This window comes from Chlorocebus sabaeus, chromosome X (assembly GCF_047675955.1).
Source record: "Chlorocebus sabaeus isolate Y175 chromosome X, mChlSab1.0.hap1, whole genome shotgun sequence".
Classification (NCBI taxonomy): Eukaryota; Metazoa; Chordata; class Mammalia; order Primates; family Cercopithecidae; genus Chlorocebus; species Chlorocebus sabaeus.
Window position 1 is genome coordinate 1,706,110 of NC_132933.1, and position 23,095 is coordinate 1,729,204.

The following is a 23,095-nucleotide window of genomic DNA, read 5'->3' on the forward strand; positions in this document are numbered from 1 at the left end:
CTGGGTAGCTGGGACTACAGGTGTGCACCACCACTCCAGGATAATTTTTGCATTAATTATTTTTTAATAGAGACAGGGGTTTTGCCATGTTGCCCAGGCTGGTCTCGACCTCCTGGGCTCAAGAGATCCACCCACCTTGGCTTCCAAAGTGCTGGGATTACAGGCATGAGTCAGCATACCCAGCCCTTGTTTTTTTCGTTTGTTTGTTTTGTTTTGTTTCCCCTTTCTTTCATTTTTTAAAAAATTATTATTAATCAAGTCCCATTTTTTTCTCCCCTTGGTTATTTGGATGTTATGTACATATGTAGCTTCTTTTCTAGTGATTACTTTTTTTTTTTTTTTTTTTGGAGACAATCTCACTCTGTCAGCCAGGCTGGAGGGCAGTGGTGCAATCTCGGCTCACTGCAACCTCCGTCTCCCGGGCTCAAGCAATTCTCCTGCCTCAGCCTTCCCAGTAGCTGGAATTACAGGTGTGTGCCTCCAAGCCCAGCTAATTTTTGTATTTTTAGTAGGGACAGTGTTTCACAATGTTGACCATACTGGTCTCAAACTCCTGACCTCAAGTGATCCATCCGCCTTGGCTGCCTAAAGTGCTGGGATTACAGGCGTGAGCCACCACACACCGCTCCCTTTTTTTTTTTTTTTTTTTTTTAAGACAAGTTCTCACTCACTCTGTTGCCCAGATTGAAGGCAGTAGCACAGTCACAGGTCACTCTAGCCTCTACTTGCTGGGCACAAGTGATCCTCCTGCCTCAGCATCCTGAGTAGCTGGGACCACAGGTGCACACCACTGCCCTGGCAAGACTTGCTTTTTAAAGAGTTAATGAATTCTTAGATTTGTCAATGGTGTACTGAACTCTTTCATGTCTAAAAATGTCTTTAGTCTAACCCCACAGTAGACAGTTGGGGTGTAGAATTTTAGGCTGGGAAATCATTTTTCCCTCAGAATTTCGAAGGCAGCACTTCATTGTCTTTTTTTTTTTTTTTTTTTTTTAAGATGGAGTCTTGCGGCCGGGCGCGGTGGCTCAAGCCTGTAATCCCAGCACTTTGGGAGGCCGAGACGGGCGGATCACGAGGTCAGGAGATCGAGACCATCCTGGCTAACACAGTGAAACCCCGTCTCTACTAAAAACACAAAAAACTAGCCGGGCGAGGTGGCGGGCGCCTGTAGTCCCCGCTACTCGGGAGGCTGAGGCAGGAGAATGGCGTAAACCCGGGAGGCGGAGCTTGCAGTGAGCTGAGATCCGGCCACTGCACTCCAGCCCGGGCAACAGAGCAAGGCTCCGTCTCAAAAAAAAAAAAAAAAAAAGATGGAGTCTTGCTCTGTCGCCCAGGCTAGAGTGCAGGGGCGTGATCTCAGCTCACTGCAACCTCTGCCTCTTGGTTTCAAGTGATTCTCTTGCCTCAGCCTCCCGAGTAGCTGGGATTACAGGCGTCCACCACCATGCCCGGCTAAGTTTTGTATCTTTAGCAGAGACAGAGTTTCCTCATGTTGGTCAGGCTGGTCTCAACTCTTGACTTCAAGTGATCTGCCTGCCTGGGCTTCCCAGAGTGCTAGGATTACAGGCGTGAGCCACCGTGCCCAGCCAGTACTTCATTGTCTTCTAGTTCCCCATGCTGTTGCTGAAGTCTGAAGCCATTCTGACTTCTGATTCTTTGAATGTGACCTATTTTTTTCTCTCTGGCAGTTATTCTCTCAGCGTGTCGAAGGTATCAGTCAACTATCTTCTGGATTGCATTGATGCTATTGAGAAGGCAGCCTGCAGTCTAAAAGTCATGGTTTTAAAGGTAATCAGCTTTTTTCCTCTGGCTGCTTTTAACATCTTGTGTCGGCCGGGTGCAGTGGCTCATGCTTGTAATCCCAGCACTTTGGGAGGCCGAGGCGGGTGGATCATTTGAGGTCAGGAGTTCCAGACCAGCCTGGCCAACATGGTGAAACACTCTCTCTACTAAAAATACAAAAGTTATCTGGGCATAGTGGCGGGCGCCTGTAATCCCAGCTACTTGGGAGGCTGAGGCAGGAGAATCGCTTAAACCCAGGAGGCAGAGGTTGCAGTGAGCCGAGATCACACCACTATACTCTGGCCTGGGCAACAAGAGCGAAACTCTGTTTCAAAAAAAAAAAAAAAAAAAAATCTTGTGCCTAGGTGTGGACCTATTTTTGTCTTCCCTGCTTAGGATTTATTGGGCTTCTTGAATTTGTGAATTTGTGTCTTTCTTCAGTTCTGGAAAGTTCTTAGGGAGTTATCTCTTAAAATATTGCTGCTGCGGCTGGTCATGGAGGCTCATGCCTGTAATCCCAGCACTTTGGGAGGCCGAAGTGGGTGGATCACCTGAGGTTGAGAGTTCGAGAACAGCCTTGCCAACATGGTGAAACCCCATCTCTACTAAAAATACAAAAGAATTAGCTAGGCGTGGTGGCACGCACCTGTAGTTCCAGCTACTCGTGAGGCTGAGGCACGAGAATTGCTTGAACCCGGGCAGCAGAGGTTGGCAGTGAGCCGAGGTCGTGCCATGACACTCCAGCCTAGGCAACAGAGTGTGACTCCTTTTCAATAAAAAAAAATTATATATATATTGCTGCTGCTGCATTCTCTCTGTCTTCTCTCTCTGGTATGACAATTGCATTTTTGTTAGACCTACTCACGCTACCTTCCATGTCTTCTATTTTTCAAGTTTTCTATTTCTTTGTGCCTCTGTGCTGTATTCTGCATACCCCTTCCTTCCTTCCTCCCTCCCTCCCTCCCTCCCTTCCTTCCTTCCTTCCTTCCTTCCTTCCTTCCTTCCTTCCTTCCGATGGAGTTTTGCTCTTGTTGCCCAGGTTGGAGTGCAATGGTGCGATCTCAGCTCACTGCAACCTCTGCCTTCTGGGTTCAAGCGATTCTCCTGCCTCAGCCTCCGGAGTAGCTGGCATTACAGGCATGTGCCACCACACCTAGCTAAGTTTGTATTTTTGATGGAGATGGGGTTTCTCCATGTTGGCCAGGCTGGTCTTGACCTCCCGACCTCAGGTGATCCGCCTGCCTCGGCCTCCCAGAGTGCTGGAATGATAGGTGTGAGCCACCATGCCAGGCTTTTTTTTTTTGTATGGATGGGGTTTCACCCTGTTGGCCAGACTGGTCCTGGACTCCTGACCTGAAGTGATCTGCCCACCTCGGCCTCCCAAAGTGCTGGGATTACAGGCATGAGCCACCACACCTGGCCTATATTGAACATTTAAATAGTTTTAAAACTGTGAAATCTGGCATATGTATATAAAGGTGCAGAAAACATTGATGTATGTTTTAAGAAATAACGATAAGGTGAACACACATTTAACCACTACTCAGGCCAGGCACCGCAGCCTCCACTGTCACCCCAATCATAATCACCTTCTCCCGCCCTAGTGGGAACCACCATCCTGGGGTTTCTGTTGCCAGCATCCATGCTACCCTTTATGCTTTCCTGCCTGCGTAGTCATCCCTACACAATATCGTTTAGTTTTGCCTGCTCTTGGAATTTGTGTAAGTGGAACCGTTTGTAGTATGGATTTTCTGTTTGGTTTCTTTTGTTGAGCATTATGCTTGTGAAATGTATTCATGTTTTTCAAGGCTGTAGCTCATTCTCCTTGCCGTACAGTAGTATATTGTTGCATATATTACAGTTTACTTACACTTTCTGGGCAGGTGGTTTGTTGCTAGTTGTTGGATATTGGGAACATCAGTGTATTTGTCTCCTGGGAATATTGCCTACGAATGCAGTTGCTGGATCATTTGGTATGCATGTCTTCAACTTTGTGATACTGTCAAGTGCTTTTCCAAGGTGGTGGTAGTACAAATTTGCTTCCCACCAGTAATGATTGAGAGTTCCTGTTGCTCTATATCCTTGCCAACACTCATCATTGTTAGTCTGTCTGAGTTTGACCAATCTACTGGGTGCATAGTGGTACCACTTTGAGTTTTAAAAATTGAGGTAGGCCAGGCGTGGTGGCTCAAGCCTGTAATCCCAGCACTTTGGGAGGCCGAGACGGGAGGATCACTTGAGGTCAGGAGTTGGAAACTAGCCTGGTCAACATGGTGAAACCCTGTCTCTACTAATAATACAAAAATTAGCTGGGTGTGGTGGTGCACACCTGTAATCCCAGCTACTCGGGAGGCTGAGGCATGAGAATTGCTTAAACCCGGGAGGTGAAGGTTGTAGTGAGCTGAGATTGCACCACTGCACTCCAGCCTGGGTGACAGAGTGAGACTCCATCTCAAAAAAGAAAAGAAAAAAAAAAGGCCGGGCACGGTGGCTCAAGCCTGTAATCCCAGCACTTTGGGAGGCCGAGACGGGCGGATCATGAGGTCAGGAGATTGAGACCATCCTGGCTAACACGGTGAAACCCCGTCTCTACTAAAAAATACAAAAACCTAGCCGGGCGAGGTGGCGGGCGCCTGTAGTCCCAGCTACTCGGGAGGCTGAGGCAGGAGAACGGCGTAAACCCGGGAGGCAGAGCTTGCAGTGAGCTGAGATCCGGCCACTGCACTCCAGCCTGGGGGACAGAGCGAGACTCCGTCTCAAAAAAAAAAAAAAAAAAAAAAAAAAAAGAAGTAGAAACAGAACAGAGGCTGCACCTGAGCTGCCCCCCACCTCCGTCTCCTAGCTCCTTGCTCCCCAGTCTGCCCTGGTGGGCTGGGTTCCAGCTATGCTTCTCTTGCCATCTTTGTTTTAGAGGTAAGAAAACTGAGCCTCAGAGCAGTTTATTAACTTGCTCAAGGTCTCAGAGTGGTAGAGCCAGGATTTGAACTGGGCTCTTTGTCAAAGGCAACGTTAACCCCCTCACCATGTGAGAGACTCATTCTTTTGTGTTACAATAAAATTTTCTACCCTAGACTGTCAGCTGTATGAGATCAAGGAATGTATCTGGCTTCTGTACCACATGGTAGGCACTCAAAATATGTGTTGAATGAATGATTGGATGAATGAATGAACCTGTTAGGAGGCAAATCTCTCTGCCTAACCCTTCCTGTCTCCCTGGGAGTAGCAATACAGCAAGCTGTAAGGGTTAACGGAAATGTTTATTCCATAGTTTACAAGAACAGCTCTTTATAAGTGAGACCCACAATTGGTAATTTTTGGAAGAGAAAATAGGAGTGCAGTGCAAAAACAGGCAGATGTAGAAGGGAGTCTGGCCACCTGTCGGTCGTAGTGAGGCACAAAACGTAGAGCAAGGAGTCAGACGCTGAAAAGGAGGGGAGAGGAGCCCTGAAGATGAGCATCACCTCCCCAGTCTGCGTCGGGCCCATCTTGAACGCACAAATCTTGCGTGTGTAAGTATCCATGCATATGTGGAGGTATTTTATGGAGCCATAACGTGTCCAATTCTCTCACACTTTGCGGCTCACAGAGCACCGTATTGTGATTTCTTGTTTCCCAATGTAGGCGGAACACACCAGGAGCCCCAGCGCAACCCTCCCCTCCAATGTGCCTTCATGCAGGTCCTTGTCATCCAGCGAAGACGGCCCCAGTGGCCCTTCCAGCCTCTCAGATGGGGGCCTAGCCCACAACTTACAGGATAGTGTCGGGCACCGCATCCTCTACCTCTCAGAGCAGCTGAGAGTGGAGAAGGCCAGTCGGGATGGCAACACCGTGAGCTACCTCAAGCTGGTGTCCAAAGCAGACCGGCACCAGGTGCCGCACATCCGGCAGGCCTTTGAGAAGGTGAACCAGCGCGCCTCTGTCACCATCGCCCAGATCGAGCACAGGCTCCGCCAGTGTCACCAGCAGCTCCAGGAGCTGGAGGAAGGCTGCAGGCCCAAGGGCTTACTGCTGATGGCAGAAAGCGACCCAGCCAACTGCGAGCCACCCAGCGAGAAGGCCCTGCTTTCAGAGCCCCCCATGCCGAGTGGGGAAGACAGGCCCGTCAACCTGCCCGATGCCAGCACACCCTTCACCGAGGAGAGTCGCTTCCAGAGCTCACAGCAGGGGACGCGCTTAGAGACAGAGGATGTGGCCCGGCAACAAAACCTGATATTGCAGAAGGTAAAGGAAGAGCTGGAAGAAGCCAAGAGGTTCCACATCAGCCTCCAGGCGTCCTATCACAGCCTAAAAGAGAGGTCTCTGACTGACCTGCAGCTGTTGCTGGAGTCCCTTCAGGAGGAGAAGTGTAGGTGAGGCCTTGGCTTTGGGGACTGGAAGCAGAGGAGGAAGCGCTCCCGGGAGCCACGTCTGGGAGGGTGAAAGGGAGCCAGGACATGAGCCTGGAGAGCCAGGGTGAGGGGCTAGTTGGAAGAGCAGGTCCATGCTTCTCTTAGCGACCGGGCCCTGCCGTGGGGCGACCAGCCCTCTCCCTGCAGTCCCACACCTGCCTTGACCCTTGCTGGCGAAAATGCTCCAGCTCGGCAGCCCCTGCCAGGTGGTTGCAGCGGCACAGCGGCTGGCCCTGACTCTGTGGTGGCAGGAGACAACATGGGGGTGGCAAGAGTCCGGTAGACACCTGGCACTAGTTAGGGAGGTGGCGTCCTCTGGTCCCAGTCTGCCGGGAAGGTGGGAGTCAGGACCGGAGTCGCCTCGCCAGCTCTGGTCTCTTCACCCGTGCTCCTAGCTGAGCTGGGCACAGGTCGGGTCTCAGATACTTATTTCAAAAATGACTGCCTTCTGGTGAGTGCTTTCTCTGCGCCGTGCAGTAGCTCGATTTTCTTTTTCTTTTTCTTTTTTTTTGAGACGGAGTCTCGCTCTGTCGCCAGGCTGGAGTGCAGTGGCACGATCTCGGCTCACTGCAACCTCCACCTCCCAGGTTCAAGCGATTCTCCTGCCTCAGGCTCCCGAGTAGCTGGGACTATAGGCGTGTACCAGCACACCCAGTTATTTTTTGTATTTTTAGTACAGGCGGGGTTTCACCATGTTGACCAGGACGGTCTCAATCTCTTAACCTCGTGATCCACCTGCCTCGGCCTCCCAAAGTGCTGGGATTACAGGCGTGAGCCACCGCACCCTGCCCTAGCTTGATTTTCTTTCCCTCTAAGATAAGGCTAGGGCCTACCAATTGGGGAAAAAAAAAAAAAAAGGCAAACTCAGTCTCTCAACGGATTCTCTCCATTCCGACTGGGACCGTTCTCTGGGTTTCCATGGGCCCTCAGGGGGTGTCACATTCTGTCCCCCTCGCTGCAGTCTGTGGCTAATCAACGCCAGTCCCTCCAGAGTCCTGGCTAGGGAGGCAGTGACTCCCTTAGGTGAGCCAAGATTCTCAGCATTTGCTTGAAAAGAAGAACTCCGCAGTCCTTTTAGTGCCTGATGCAGGGGAAGAGGCACGTGGGAATCGTCCTCTTTAGTTTCCCCAGGGAAATTTTGCCAGTGTTTATTTACATAGCCTAAGAATCTGTTAAAGGACAATCAAAGAATATTACAGGACAACCACTATCAATGAGATGACTAGTCAGAGTCACAGGTGTCTCTTGGAGGTTATTTTCATAGGACATGGCAACCAAATCTAAAATCTTGGGAGCATTAGAGACCCTTTTGTCAAAATCACACTTACCCAGTCAGCTTTCTATTAAGCAACAACAGAGTTTGGTGGCAGTTACAAACTTCCCCGTATGTTTCCAAACCGTATGGGTCAATGAGAATGCTGTGCTCGGGTAAACTCTTAACCCCTCTCAAATCCGAGTCTTTCACCCCCTCTTGATACAGGGGTGACTACCGGGGAGCAGGGCAATACCTCTCTCTCCCCCTCTCAGACTTTTGCTGCAAATTCCAGAAGCCTGCACTTCTGACCCAGTACCCACCATTGGACTGTGACATGGGATTTCTGGTTGTTTGCTGCAGCAGCGAGCCTATCCTTACTAATGTTCGTCGTGAGCGGAAAAGCAGATCTGCAGGGCCCAAATTTACTAGGAGGAGAAAGGGCTGATGATGATTTTTCACTGTTGTCACGGGCTCGTAACTGAGCTGGGGCACCAGGTTAAGCAGCATTGTTCTTTGGCCCTCAGACGCCTACTTTATGGTTGGGGAAGCAGAGTCTCACAGAGGCAGCACAAGCAGCCTATGTGGATGGTAAGAGTGGACCTGAGAGCATTTCACCACACCTTGGCTGTGTGGCTAAGTTAGATGCAGGGGACACAGGAATTCATGGCATTATAAAAACATATACTTTCGTAAAATCTTCTTCAAAACTTTTACATGAGCTGGACACAGAAGTGTTTCAACCAGCCAGGCCTCCTGTGACTGTTGCGTCCCCTCTGGTGCATCACAAACTGAGAAGCCACGCTGCAAGTCCTGTGCTGTTTATCACAGTTAAATCCGTTTGCTTTCAAGAGGGCTGTAGTGGTTTTTACCATTCTGGTTTCTTTTTAATTTGATCTTGGCATGTCTCTACTGAGCGTGGCCATAGCCGAGATACCCAGTCTCTAGGAGATCCCTGACCCGTGGGATCGTTAGGTTCGGGTGTGCGTGTCAGGGGAGCCACAATGAGGAGGCAGATGAAAATGCATGCAACAGCGACATGGGCTGGGCGCGGGGGCTCACACCTGTAATCCTAGCACTTTGGGAGGTTGAGGTGGGCAGATTGCTTGAGCTCAGGAGTTTGAGACCAGCCTGGGCAACATAGCGAGACCTTGTATCCACAAAAAATTCAAAGAAATTAGCTGGGCGTGATGGCGCGTGCCTGTAGTCCCAGCTACTCAGGAGGCTGAGTGGGAGCGGGGATCCCTTGAGCCTGGGAGGTTGAGGCTGCAGTGAGTCATGATTGCACCACTGCACTCCATCCTGGGTGACAGAGCGAGACCCTGTGTCAAAAAACAAACAAACAAACAAAACGGAAAAAAGAAATGTATGACTCAGATCGCAGAGACGTTAGGTGTGCTGATGGGAGGCAGAGGGGAAGTCTGGATGCAGCAGGGAGCTGATTGAGCTCATCAGTTGTGCAAGAGCGAAGCCCAGAACGAAGAGCGGGGAAGCTTCCGGGGCTGTGCCTGTATTAAGGTCGCAGGGTGTGAAGGGGTCCCACAGGCTTTCCTGTGGGGGTTGCGGTTGGCTGGTTTAAAGAAAACATGCACAAAGGAGGAAACTGATTTACATGACTCTGGTGTTGAGCATTAGGTTTTATCGTGGTCAGCAGCCATGGAATGTGTTGGGTTTTGGGTCAGTGAGGTGAGGACCACATGAGCTATATCGCAAACAATCACATGGTAGGGAGGGACGGGTGTTATCTAGGGCAAAGGTGACAGGGTACAACTGCTAAAGTTGGATGCTGAGGCAGCAACTGTATTAAACACATTTATGACAAGCACTTTAAAAAATTGGTGTAGAATTCACACAATTTCACATAATGTGAAATTAACCATTTGGAAGCATGTAATTCAGTGCATTAAGTACATCTGCAGTGTGGTCCAACTGTCACATCTGTACAGTTGTCTAACATTTTCATCACCCCAGAAGGAGACCTCCAGACTCACTATGCAGTCACTCCTAGCCTCGGCTCCAGGCGTTCCCTAATCTGCTTTCTATCTCCGTGGGTTTGCCTCCTCTGGACTTTTCATATAAATGGGACCACACAATATGTGGGCTTTTGTGTCTAGCTTCTTTCGCTGTTTTCAAGGTTCATTCATGTTGTAGCATGTATCAGTACTTCATTCTCTTGATGGCTGACTTATATTCCAGTCCATGGGTAGACCACATTTTGTTTATCTGTCCGTCGGTGGATGGAGGTTTGAGTTGTTTCCACCTTTTGGCTATTGTGAGAAGCCCTGCCCTGAACACTCACATACATGCCACTTATTTGAATACCAGTTTTCAATTCTTTGGGGTCTATCTATAATCAGGAGTAGAATTGCTGGACCCTGTGGTGACTCCAAGTGTAAGGTTTAGAGGAGTCTTCCCACAGCAGCCGCGCCGCTCCGCCTTCCCACCAGCAATGCTGAAGGCTTCCAGTTGCCTCACATCCTTGCCAACGTTTGTCGTTATCCTTTTTTTTTTTTCAACAGATGTCACTGTGAAGTGGTATCTCATTATGAGGGCTGGCTTTCTTTTTTATTTTTCCTGAGTCTTTCGATACGCAAAAGTTCGTTTTCTTTCTTTCTTTCTTTCTTTCTTTCTTTCTTTCTTTCTTTCTTTCTTTCTTTCTTTCTTTCTTTCTTTCTTTCTTTCTTCTTTCTTTCTTTCTTCTTTCTTTCTTTCTTTCTTCTTTCTTTCTTTTTCTTTTGCTTTCTTTTTTCTTTCTCTCTTATTCTCTTTCTTTCTTTCTTTCTTTCGTTTTTTTTTTTTTTTTTTTTCAGGGTCTCTGTTGCCCAGGCTGGAGCACAGTGATGCAATCATAGTTCACTGCAGCCTTGAACTCCTGGGCTCAAACGATCTTCCTGTCTCATCCTCCCGAGTAACTGGGAGTACAAAGCATGTGCCACCATGCCTGGCTAACTTTAAAAAAATTATTTGTAGAGATGGGATCTTGCTATGTTGCCCAGGCTGGTCTTGAACACCTGGCCATGGCCTCCCCAAGTGCTGGGGTTACAGATGTGATCCACTGTGCCTGGCCAGTTCTTACTTTTTAATGCATTTTTTAAATTGATTGTGGTAAAAAAAAAAAAAAAGGCAACACAGTATATTCTTTTTGATTCTGCAACGTGCAGGGTCTCTATCACAGCAACAATTAGACTCAGGAGGCTTGGGGCTGGGCTAGTGGCCCTGGGGTCTCCTCCTTCATGAGGTCTGGGTTTGTGGGTCCTTGCAGAGGACATTCCTTGGCCCTGGAAGGACTGTGACAGCTTCTGCTGGAGTTGCTTGCGGCCCCTGGTAACTCTCCCCTCTGTGTGCTGAGGAGAGGCACGGGCGTCGCGAACTTGATTCTGGATGGAAGGGTCTTTGCCAAGCTTCTCTTTCTTTCTTGTGGAAATTGGGGGAGCTTCAGATCTCCAAGAAGATGCACAGTGAGTGGCCTGTCTCCTCAGCACAAGCCAGTCTCCTGGGGGACCAGAAGGCCCCGGTTCCTCAGCGTCTCTGTGGGTCAGGAGGAAAGAAGGCTTGAGAAAGTCAGAAAATGTTCATTGGTAGAAGAGATGGCACCCAAGGAAGGCGTGTGGAGCCTTCAAGTGAAAGTCTCGACTGGGCAGGTCTCATCTGGGCACCTTGCATGGAGAGTTGCAGGAGATCCCCTCTAGCCTCCTCATGAGCCAGGGGGCTCTGGGAGGGTCTGGGGGTCCTTCTCCCTGTCTTACAGGATGTGCAGCTGACTTCTGCTTGATGGTGAAAGGCAGTCAGGTTTCAGGCTTGGCCCCGTAGACAGGGCATGGACAAGTCCTGGAGTTGGGGGTGTGGTGCCAGCAAAACCATCTTTACTCTCTGGGGTCCATAGCCAGTCCCAGCCTGCCCAGCCCACCCTCCTCCTTCACCTTTGTAGCCCTAGTGGTGAATGCCTGGGTTAGATGGGTTGCTGGGACATCTTTGTTCTTTGTTGGATGAGTAAAATGGTCCCAGGAGAAAACCCGACGGTGAGGAGGACATTGCTTCTTTTTTTTTTCTTTTTTATGAGATGGAGTCTCACTCTGTCCCCCAGGCTGGAGTGCAGTGGCACGATCTCGGCTCACTGCAATCTCTGCCTCCCTGGTTCAAGCGATTCTCCTGCCTCAGCCTCCCAAGTAGCTGGGATTACAGGCGCCCCCCAGCACGCCTGGCTACTTTTTTGTATTTTTTAGTAGAGATGGGATTTCGCCATGTTGACCAGGCTGGTCTCGAACTCCTGACCTCAAGTGATCCACTTGCCTCGGCCTCCCAAAGTGCTGGGGTTAGAGGCGTGAGCCACCACACCTGGCTGGAGGACATTGCTTCTTACCCCATTTCTAGTTCCCTAGACCTGCCTTGGCATCACCTCATTGAAGGCTCCACTTGGTGACAAGGAACTGGCTTATTTGGAAACAGGGTCGTTGCGGACATGATGAGTTAGATTTGGATGAGGTCATTCTGCAGAAGGGCAGGTCCTAATGCAGTGTGACCTGTGTCCTGAAAGAAAGGGGAGACGGAGACACAGACACACCCAGAGGGAGAACACCATGTGGAGACAGAGGCCGAGGCTGACCTGCCGTGGCAGAAGCCAAGGAAGCCTGCGGATGGGCAGCAGAGCAGAAGCTGGGACAGAGGCCCCGAGTGGAGGCGCCTTCTCAGTCCTCAGCAGGAGCCCAATTCCGCCTGCGCCTTCCTCTCGGACTGCTGGACCCCCAGCCAGGAGAGAGGCCGTCTCTGCTGGGAAAGCCACTCAAAGTTTGCAACGCTTTGTGATGGCAGCCACAGGAAACTCCCACACTCAGCTTGTCCTTTAGGCTCTGCTCTGATGTCCTCTCCTCAAAGGGACTTCCCAGGCTACCATGTTCAAATGGCCTCTTCTTTTATTCTTTTGGAGGTGGGGTTTTTTGAAGTAAAGGTTTTTGTTTGTTTGTTTGTTTGTTTGTTTTGACGGAGTTTTGCTCTTGTTGCCTAGACTGGAGTGCAATGGCGCGATCTTGGCTCACTGCAACCTCCGCCTCCTGAGTTCAAGCGATTCTCCTGCGTCAGCCTCCCGAGTAGCTGGGATTATAGGCATGCAGCACCACGCCTGGCTAATTTTGTATTTTTAGTAGAGATGGGGTTTCTCCATGTTGGTCACGCTGGTCTGGAACTCCCAACCTCAGGTGATCCACCCGCCTCAGCCTCCCAAAGTGCTGGGATGACAGGCATGAGCCACCGCGCCTGGCCTTTTCGAGGTAAATTTTATACAGTGAAATTGCATTTAAGTTTAGGCATACAGTTTAACGAGTTTTGACAAAGGTTGACACCTGGGCAACTAAAATCCCAATAAAGAGCTTTGCCACCACCCCAGACAGTACCCTCACGCCCTCTTCCAGTGAACACCCATCTCCCATAATCAGCCACTGTTCTGGTTTCTGTCACTCTAGCTTGGTCTCCTCTTGAACCTCATGTAAGTGGAATCGCACGGCACGCAGTGCTTTGCGTCTGGCTGCTTTCGCTCCGTGGAATTGTTTTGAGATCCACCCAAGCTGTGTGAGGAGCTCATGGCTTCGTATTGCTTGGCAGCATTCCATTGCATGGAGACACCGCAGGTTGCTTATGCCCCGGTCCGCTGCCAGTTGGGCGAGTGAATAAAGCTGCTATGAACGTTCTCGTACAAGTCTTTCTGTGAACATATGCTTTCATATATGGAATTGCTCGATGACAGGGAAGTGTTATGTGTCTTAGTCCCACTTTCTGGTGCTGTAACAGAGTACTGCAGGCTGGGTAGTTTATAAAGAAAGGAAGTTCAATGTCAAAGCGCTGGCAACTGGTGAGGACCTTTGTACTGCATCATCCTATGGCAGAAGGCAGAAGGGCAAGAGGGCGTGAGAAAGCGAGCGGGGACCAAACTTTCACGATAACAATATTAATATTAATCCCCTCTTACCAGTCCCATCCCTTAACACCATCACATGGCCATTAAATTTCAACATGAGTTTTGGGGGTGACATGCACACCATAGCAGTATGCTTAACTTTTTAAGAAAGAGGAAGGCCGGGCACGGTGGCTCACGCTTGTAATCCCAGCACTTTGGGAGGCCGAGGTGGGTGGATCACCTGAGGTCGGGAGTTGGAGACCAGCCTGACCAACATGGAGAAACCCCGTCTCTACTAAAAATACAAAATTAGCCGGGCGTGGTGGCCCATGCCTGTAATCCCAGCTACTCGGGAGGCTGACACAGGAGAATCGCTTGAACTCAGGAGGCGGAGGTTGCAGTGAGCCGAGATCGTGCCATTGCGCTCCAGCCTGGGCAACGAGTGAAACTCTATCTCAAAAAACAAACAAACAAACAAACAAACAAAAAAAAAACAAAACACAAAAACCACCAGAGGAACGGTTTTCCGACATGGTTATACCATTTTACAGTCCCGCTAGGAGTGTGTAAGAGTTCCAGTTGCCAACGTTTGGCAAGATCAGTCTTTTAAATTTCAGCCTCTTAAGTTCAGCCACAACTTGGTGAAATTAGACTCCAAAATTTCATCACCCTAGCCCATGTTCTCTCAACCTTGGCACTGTCGACATTTTGGACCAAATGATTCTCTGTTGTGCGGGGCTGTCCCATATATTCTAGGATGATGAGCAGCATCCCTGGTCTCCAATTACTTGATGCCAGTGGTGCGGTGAATTAATTTGCTGATGGTGCCGTGACAAATTGCCCCCAACTTCACGGCTTAAAATAATAGAAAGTTATTCTCTCACTGTCTTGGAGGCTAGAAGGCTGAAATCAGTTTCACTGGGCTGAAATCAGGCGAGGACACACTCTCATTGAAGGCTCTAGGGGACAAACTGATCTTTGCCTCTTCCAGTTTCTGGTGGCTGCCAAATTCCTTAATTTTGTGGCCACATCATTCTAGTCCTGAAGGCCAGCATCTTCAAACCTGTGTTCTGTCTTCACATGACATTCTCCTCTGTGCGTGTCTAATGTCCTTTTGCCTCTCTCTTATACATGTGATTGCATTTAGGGCCCACCAGGATAATCTGGGATAATCTTTGCATCTCAATACCCTTAAACTCACCACTTCTGGAAAGCCCCCTTTTTTGGTCATAGAAGGTAACATTCACAGTTTCCAAGGATTATGACATAGATATCTTTTGCTTGGGGGGGGGGGGGTGTTTTTCTTTTTTAGACAGAGTCTTGCTCTGTCATCCAGGCTGGAGTGCAGTGGCACGATCTTGGCTCACTGCAACCTCCACCTCCTGGGTTCAGGCAATTCTCCTGCCTCAGCTTCCCAAGTAGCTGGGACTACAAGCACGTGCCACCACACCCAACTAATATTTTATATTTTTAATAGAGACGGGATTTCAGCATGTTGCCCAGGCTGGTCTTGAACTCCTGAGCTCAGGCAGTCTGCCCACCTCAGCCTCGCAAAGTGCTGGAGTTACAGATGTGAGCCACCGTGCCCAGCCCAGGGGGGCAATTTTAACCTACCATGCCCCACCTATTTGTAACAACCAGAAATGTCTCTCCAGAGATTGCCAAATGTCCCTTGGAGCGGAGGGGAGCAAATTGCCCCTGGTTGAGAACCACTCTCCTAGCCCATGAAACTAGTGGGTGTGAACCTGTCTCTGATGATTAATAGTGCTGAACCCCTTTTCATGTGCTTATCAGCCAACAAGTCTTTGGCTTGTTTTCAACTTGGTTTGTTTTTTCATTGTTGAGTTGTCAGAGCTCTTTGCATACTCTGGACTAATCTTTGTCACTCCCCTACTTTTTCCTTTCTCGCACCACTCACCGCCCAAACTGCTCTCCCTTGTGTAGGTATTCATTTGTGTTGTATTGTTCTCGTCAAAATATCAGCACATTCAGGTTGGCCAGTGTGTTCGAGTGACTGCCCAAAGACATGTTGACACATGATGGCTGTTCTGTGAGTACCTGTTTCATGGATCAATCTGGGTGCTGCTTTTCCTCCCTTCCTGAAGGGACCCAGCTCGCCCTCTGGGCTGCTTTCCTCCTCCACGTATGCCAGAACTCTATCTGCTGTGTCTTGGGAACATCAGGGCAGGGTCAGGAGGGCTGATTCTGGATTTAGGCCTGACCCAGCCTCCTCTGTGCCGGGTATTTCCTACCTTGGACAAGGTGCTTCAAGTTTGCAATCCTCAGTTTCCATATCTGTAACATGGAGGTAATAATGATCCCACTATTGTTGGAACTGTTGTGAGTATTAATTAATACTTGTGTGTAAGCCCCAAGTAGATGCTGATGGAACTGAATTTACAATTCCTTTCTGCTTCCTATCTACAAACTAAGTCCTTGAAAGATTGTAAAGAAAAATTGGGCCAGATGTAGTGGCTTGTGACTGCAATCCCAGTGCTTTGGGAGGTCGAGGCAGGAGGATTGCTTGAGCCCAGGAGTTTGAGACCAGCTTGGGTAACAAAGTGAGACCATATCTCTGCAAAAAAATTTAAAAGTATTAACCGGACTTGGTGGCACATGCCTGTAGTCCCTGCTACTTGGGAGGCTGAGACAGGAGGTTCGCTTGAGCCTGAGAGTTTTATGTTGCAGTGAGGTATGATTGTGCCACAGTACTCCAGCCTGGGTGATAGAGGACAGAGTGAGACCTTATCTCAATTAAAAAACAAAAACAAACCAAAAAAAAAAAACAAAAACAAAAAGGGAAAGAAAGAAAAAAGTTGTTAATGGCTTTTTCTTTTTTCTTTTTCTTTCTTTCTTTTTTTTTTTTTTTGTTTTGAGATGGTGTCTTACTCTGTTGCCCAGGCTGGAGGGAGTGCAGTGACTCCATCTCAGCTCACTGCAACCTCTGTGTCCCGGATTCAAGTGGTTCTCCTGTCTCGGCCTCTTGAGTAGCTAAGATTACAGCATGCACCACCATGCCCAGCTAATTTTTGGGTTTTTTAGTAGAGACAGGGTTTCATCATGTTGGCCAGGCTGGTCTCCAACTCCTAATCTCAAATGATCCACCCGCCTTGGCCTCCCAAAGTGCTGTGATTACAGGCGTGAGCCACCACTCCCTGGCCAATGACTCTTGATAAATTCATCAATGGAGCACCCTAGGTTGATGAGCTCAGGGATTTGGCCAAGATCTCGACCTGACCCTGCCTTCCTCTTCTTTCCCTGAGTCAATGCCTCCTGGGCTTGTCATTCCTGCTGCCCTCTCCTCTCCACAGCATTACAATGCCCCACTACCCCTTACTCTGGTTGTCTGTCATTTTCTAGCAGCTTGTCTAGGACCGTCTCCACACATCTGATGGTCTTGTCCATCTCTCATTCATAAGTTGCTGGTAGAGGTTCAGAGATAAGAAGCTGCTCAAGTCAGAAAGCAGGTTGGTGGTTGCCAGGGACTGGGGTGATGGGAATGGGGAGTGACTGCTAAATGGTATTTTTTCGAGGGGGTGATGAAAATGTCTTGGAACTTTTTTTTTTTTTTTTTTTTTTTTTTTGAGACGGAGTCTCGCTCTGTTGCCAGGCTGCAGTGCAGTGGCGTGATCTCGGGTCACTGCAACCTCTGCCTCCCAGGTTCAAGCGATTCTCCTGCCTCAGCCTCCCGAGTAGCTGGGACTACAGGCGTGCACCACCATGCCCAGCTAATTTTTGTATTTTCAGTAGAGACGGGGTTTCACCATGTTGGCCAGGATGGTCTTGATCTCTTGACCCCATGATCCGTCCGCCTCGGCCTCTCAAAGTGCTGGGATCACAGGCGTGACTGCAGCCGGCCAATGTCTTGGAACTATTAACAGCCATGGTGGTTGCACACCACCACATGTGCTAAATGCCACTGAATTGTTCGCCTTAAAATCATTCATTTTATGTTACATGAAATTTACCTCAATAAAAATTGAATAAAATGAAGCTGCTCAGGTGCCGAGTAGGCAAAAGTTTCACTCTTGCTTTGTGTTTCTGGCTGTATCCACAAGTGGGCAGTTGTGAAATTTTCTTATAGCCTCCTGCCATATTGAAAATGCCCTGAAGTGAATATGCCAGGTCTCCATGCTTTTTTTTTCCTTCTGGACACCAGGTCCTTGCGGGCATCCAGACCCTAGCTCCTCTGTCCCAAGAATGTTCTGGTATGTTTTGCTTTCAGACAAGGCTTGGAGATAACAGGCTATGGTTACTAGAGGCTTCACTGTTGCTGTGTGACCTCTCAGCCCCAGGGATCCAGTCTCGGGCTGACTTTCCTCAAGGTATCTGCTTAGGCCTTTGTTGCAGGCTCAGGTCGTGTTAACTTGAAGACATAAGAACTTCCATTTTTTCCCCGACTTCTCCTCCACGTCAGAGCATCCTGCATCTTTGGATCTCTGAGGAGGTCTGACCTGAGGTCTGACCTAAGGTCTGAGGTGCTCTCTGAACTGGTTCCTCTCATCCCTATTGTGTTGAAGCAAAGCACAGACATTACATCAGTTCATCTGTAAATATTTCAGTGTGAACCTGAAATATGGATCATTTTGTTAATGTAGCCTAAATACCATACCAAAAATGTCTTAAAACAAGTCCACAATGTTAAATATACAGTCACGGTCACCTGATTGCCTCACACATGCCATCATTCGTTTTTATTTCTGAAGGATTTTTTTTTTTTTTTTTTTTTTTTTTTTGTGGGATGTAGTCTCACCCTGTCACCTAGATTGGAGTGCAATGGTGAGATCTTGGCTCACTGCAACTTCTGCCTCCCGGGTTCAAGCGATTCCCCTGCCTCAGCCTCCCGAGTAGCTGGGATTACAGGCATGTGCCACCACGCCCGGCTAATTTTTGTGTTTTTAGTAGAGACGGGGTTTCACCATGTTGGCCAGGTCTTGAACTCCTGACCTCGTGATCCGCCCGCCTCGGCCTCCCAAAGTGCTGGGATTCCAGGCGTGAGCCACCACGCCCGGCCCTGAAGGATATTTTTTGCCAGACATAGAATTCTAAGTTGGCACTTAATTTTTGGAGATAATAAGCATTTTGAACAAATCATTCCCTTCTGACTTCCATGGTCTCTGTTGAAAAGGCAGCTGCCAGTCTTCTTGTTGCTCCTCAGATCACAGTTTTGTTTTCCTCAGGCTCCTTTTAAGATCTTTTCTTTTTCATTGTTGTTTAGTGGTTTTGCTATCATGATGTTTGGTGTGATTTTCTTTCTCGTGTTTTGTGCCGCTGACTCTCCCCTTGGTGTGATTTTCTGTGCATTCATCCTGCTTAGGGTTCGCATGGCTACTTGGGTTTATGGCTTGATGTCTTTTGTCAGTTTTGGAAATTTTCAGCCACTGTATCTTCAAATGTTGATTCTGCCCTAGTCTCTCATTTCTCCCCTTCTAAGGCCCCAGTTACATGTATGTTCGACCTTTCTACTGTATCCCTACATCCTCTGGGTTCCTGTGTGAGCCGTCCTGGTGATTTTCCTTCCACTTTGGCTTCTGTTTTGTTGGCTCTTCCCGCAGCTCCCTAGGGCCCCTTGCTTTGGCACATTTGCTCAGAGCGAGCTCATCCATCCTGGCCACATGCGTCGATTGCCCCCGGGCTATTGACCCCTCCTACAGCTGTTTCTCCATCTCAGACTTTTCCTCCAAGTTGCGGGCCATGATTAGGTTCTAGCTCAATTTGCCAAAAGCAAATTCTCAGAAATGATCAAGAATATACTCTTTCTGGCTGGGCCCAATGGCTCACGCCTGTAATCCCAGCACTTTGGGAGGCCGAGGCAGGCGGGTCACCAGAGGTCAGGAGTTGGAGACCAGCCTGGCCAACATGGTGAAATCCTGTCTCTATTAAAAATACAAAAATTAGCCGGGCATGATGGTGCATGCCTGTAGTCCCAGCTACTCAGGAGGCCGAGGCAGGAAAATCACTTGAACCCGGGAGGCGGAGGTTGCAGTAAGCCAAGATTGTGCCACTGCACTCCAGCCTGGGCAAACAGAAGGAGATCCGTCTGAAAACATAAAAATAAAAATACACTAGTTTGAAAAAATAAATAAATAAAGTTTACAACACTTTTTGTTGGAGAGGGTGGTCTTAACACCCTTGGTCTGTCTTGAGGGTGTCTGGGTTGACTGGTCATTGTTCTGTCTTCATAAGAGCATTCTCCAGAGTTGTCCATTTGCCTCTGTGACTGTAGGAGTTGGAGAGAGAGGGGTCCTTGACCAAGGAAGAGAAGGGAGCGTGGCTGCCAGAGGGCCAGGAGATGGGGGCCAGAGAGAAGGGGAGACTGAGAGAATATCCTTATGAAAATATTGTTTATTAACATCTGAATAGGCTATTCAGGAATGCATTCAAAAATATCTTCATGTGTCTTTATCTACACATTGATGAAGATTGACTTCATATTCCTGAGGACACTTAAAATCTTGAATGTTCTCGCAGCTAGATCATTCATGTAAATGGAAAGACAGTAATGAGGAATCTATTTTCGGGGTGACCATCCTGCCGACCCACTCCCCCTCTCTGTGAGCAGTAGCCTAGTCCATGTTGTCCACCGACTCTCTTCTTAACAGGGACCTGGGGCCGAGGCAAATGAAACATTCCTTTAAATGCTGCGAGGAACCGGCTTTTGACAAATTGGCTTTCAACAAATGAGCTGTCAGCTTATTCAGTGCCCAGGGGATTTCTCCGTGTGGGTGTTGGTCAAGTCCTTGGAGCGGGACCAAATAGAAGTCGTCACCGTTTTCCCCGTCACTGTCAGCACCACCGTTTAGACCTCCTGCACCTGAGGCCTGCCGCCACCCTCCTGGGCCTCCTGGGGCAGCAGCCCTGCCAGTCTATGGGTTCCATCGCTCTCCGGTGCCTTCTCTCTTCTGCGTAAGCGGTGGTGCCAGAGCCCCCTCACTGGCCCCCCGGCCTCTGTCCTTCTGGCCTGTTCTTTGTGGTGCCGAAAGAGGAACTTTGAAGGAGTTTTTAAATTATGAAGTATTTCAAGCACAGGGAAAATGTACAGGATAACATAATTAACAGCCCCAGCTTTCTGAAATCTTAACATTTGCCATGTTCACTTCAAATCTTACTTTTTTTAAGGAAATAAAACTTGAAAATATTCAGTTGAAGTCCTCATTACCCCTTTCCAGTACCATCTTCCTTCCTTGGTATTCTGGCCTCGCTATACCGGCCTCGCCATTCTCATTTGGGTGCTTATCTTTTCCATGCGTGGTTTTATACTTTTACTACTTATATAATTATATACACAACAGGTAGTGATTGTTTTCTTTTAGAGATGGGGTCTCACTCTGCTGCCCAGGCTGGAGTGCGGTGGCGTGATGGCAGCTCACTGCAGCCTCGAACTCCTGGGCTCAAGAGATCCTCCTGCCTCAGCCTCCAGAGTAGCTGAGACTACAGGCAGGTGCCACCACACCCAGATAATTAAAAAAATTTTTTTGTAGGGACAGGGTCTCACTGTGTTGCCCAGGCTGGTCTTGAATTCCTCCTGGCCTCAAACAATCCTCTTGCCTTGGCCTCCCAAAGCGCTGGGATTGCAACTGTGAACCACTGTACCTGGCCTGCTTGTGTTTTTTTAACAGCTCTATTGAGATATAATTTACATATTATAAAATGCACCATTTTAACTACATTTCAATGGTTTTTAGTAAATTTACTGAGTTGTGCAACTATTGCCATGATTCACTTTTTTCTTTTTGTTTAAATAACAGCTCTATTGAGATATAATTCACATCCCATAAAATTCACCAATTTAAAGTGTACAATTCACTGGTTTTTAGTATATTCACAGAGTTGTTCAACCATCACCACTATCTAATTCCACAGTATTTTTATCAGCCCCAAGGCAACCCTGTACTCATTAGCAGCCGCTGCCTATCCCCCACCCCCAGCCCCTGGCACCCACTAATCTGCTTTCTGTCTCTATGGATTTGCCTGTTCTGGACATTTCGTAATTAGTGGAATCGTACTGAAATCTGTGGTCTTTTGTGACTTTTCAATCCTTATAGTCACCATGTTTCTATAGAGTAACTGCAGGCTAAACTTCGTACTCCACACTGGTCCTAGGGGATCTGCGGAATTGACGAGCACCCACGGATAGTTCACACTGTCATTTCTACAACTTCTAGTCTATGGCTATTCTTGTAAAGCTGTTACAAAAGAGTAACTACATATAAAATATATATGAATGTTGGTGTGTGTGTGGCTGGTGTGTGTTTGGGGTGTTCCCAGGCAGACCTGGAGCGGGAGTCAGTCTTTTCCTAGAGCCTGGGGAGGGAGGAGGAGGGCAGAAGCTGAACCCGAATCTGGTCTAGGTCAGGACCGCTCCCTGTTGGCATGAACTCTGGGTGAAGTACTGAAGGAATCTTACTTTCTCTTTTGCTCCCAAGACAAGCGTTGGTGGAAGAACGGGTGAATGATCGCCTGCAGGGACACCTGAATGAGATTTACAACCTCAAACACAATCTGGCCTGCAGCGAAGAGAGAATGGCCTATCTATCCTATGAGAGAGCCAAGGAAATATGGGTGAGAACCTCCTGGGGGAGCCTTGTGAGAAGACTGGAGAGATGAGCGAATCCATTCTGATACCCCCAAACCAAAGCAAGGCACTCGAGCTGCCCCCTCCTGAGTGTTCAGTGGCCACATACACATTTGTTTCAGAGCTAGCAGCATCTGACCTTTACACGCACGCTCCGCTTCCCACCATCTGGCTTAGCTGCTTTTGCCACTCTGGTGCTGCAGTGCTCACCCGTGAGCCTCTGACTCAGGAGATCTGGGGTGGAGCTGCTTCTGCTGCGGCTGTGGGTGTAGGGAGCACCCTCTCAGAACCCCTCCTTAGACCTGGCTTCCCTCTCCTCACTGTTCCATTTCCATAGCGCCCACCCTCGTCCCTGGGTAGTTGTGTCTTGACCAGGTCCTCAGCTTCGGGAGACAGGGGATGAGGGAGTGCGACTGGGTCAGATGAAGCTTTCCCAGTTGCTGGAGAGCCTGCGCCCTCCCCTCTGCCCTGGATGTGCTCTAGGCTCTCTGCCTGCCTCCTCGAATACCCACCCCACAGTGCTTGCTGCTCACCCCTAGGAACTCAATAAATGACCACAGTTGCGTGCTGACTTCTGGTGCGTGCATTTTCGTCTCCTGCAGGAGATCATGGAGACCTTCAAGAGCCGAATATCCAAGCTGGAGATGCTACAGCAAGTCACCCGACTGGAGGCAGCAGAGCACCTCCAAAGCCGTCCTCCGAAGATGTTGTTCAAGTTCGTGAGTCTGCTCTTCTCACCGGCAGCCATCCTCTTGGTCTTTATCTCCACCTTGTGTGCCTGCCCCTCATCACTGATCACCTCACGCCTGTGCACTTGCACCACCCTGATGCTGATTGGGCTTGGGGTACTGGCCTGGCAGAGGCGGCATGCCATCCCTGCCACAGACTGGCCAGAATGGGTCTCCTCCAGGTGTAGACTGTACTCCAAGAACTCTGGGCCTCCAGCCCATGGACCTTAAGGGGCCAGGAGGGCCACCTGCCTTAGCTTGCTAGCTCCCTCCCTCCTCCTGGGTGTCGAGGGCATCCAGCAAGCCCTCCCCAGACAGCCCCTCCACAGCTCTTGCTTGCCGATTATGTAACCACCAGCCTGGCGAAATGGATATAGACGCCCACCTGCCTTACACTTCCGTTTTGTCAGGATCCTTTCACGCCATCGATAGACATGAGGCTCGGGAAAGATTAAAGTCTATGAAGCACTCTCTCCTCTTTAT

The 23,095-nt window shown here is 49.0% G+C and overlaps 1 protein-coding gene across 1 annotated transcript; it reads left to right on the forward strand.

The window, feature by feature from the left end:
* Positions 1–1,647: 1,647 nt before the first annotated feature.
* On the forward strand, positions 1,648–23,073 carry LOC103232819 (testis-specific protein TEX28). Its single transcript, XM_007993131.3, has 4 exons — positions 1,648–1,788; positions 5,404–6,131; positions 21,736–21,871; positions 22,487–23,073. The coding sequence occupies exons 1-4, from the start codon at positions 1,777–1,779 to the stop codon at positions 22,841–22,843; spliced, it is 1,233 nt and encodes a 410-aa protein (XP_007991322.1). The 5' UTR covers positions 1,648–1,776; the 3' UTR covers positions 22,844–23,073.
* Positions 23,074–23,095: the final 22 nt, after the last annotated feature.

Excerpts from the sequence above, each read along its gene's own strand:
- LOC103232819 (XM_007993131.3), top strand. Across the intron at positions 6,132-21,735 it reads CTTCAGGAGGAGAAGTGTAG|ACAAGCGTTGGTGGAAGAAC; the intron begins GTGAGGCCTTGG and ends TTTGCTCCCAAG. Across the intron at positions 21,872-22,486 it reads AGAGAGCCAAGGAAATATGG|GAGATCATGGAGACCTTCAA; the intron begins GTGAGAACCTCC and ends CGTCTCCTGCAG.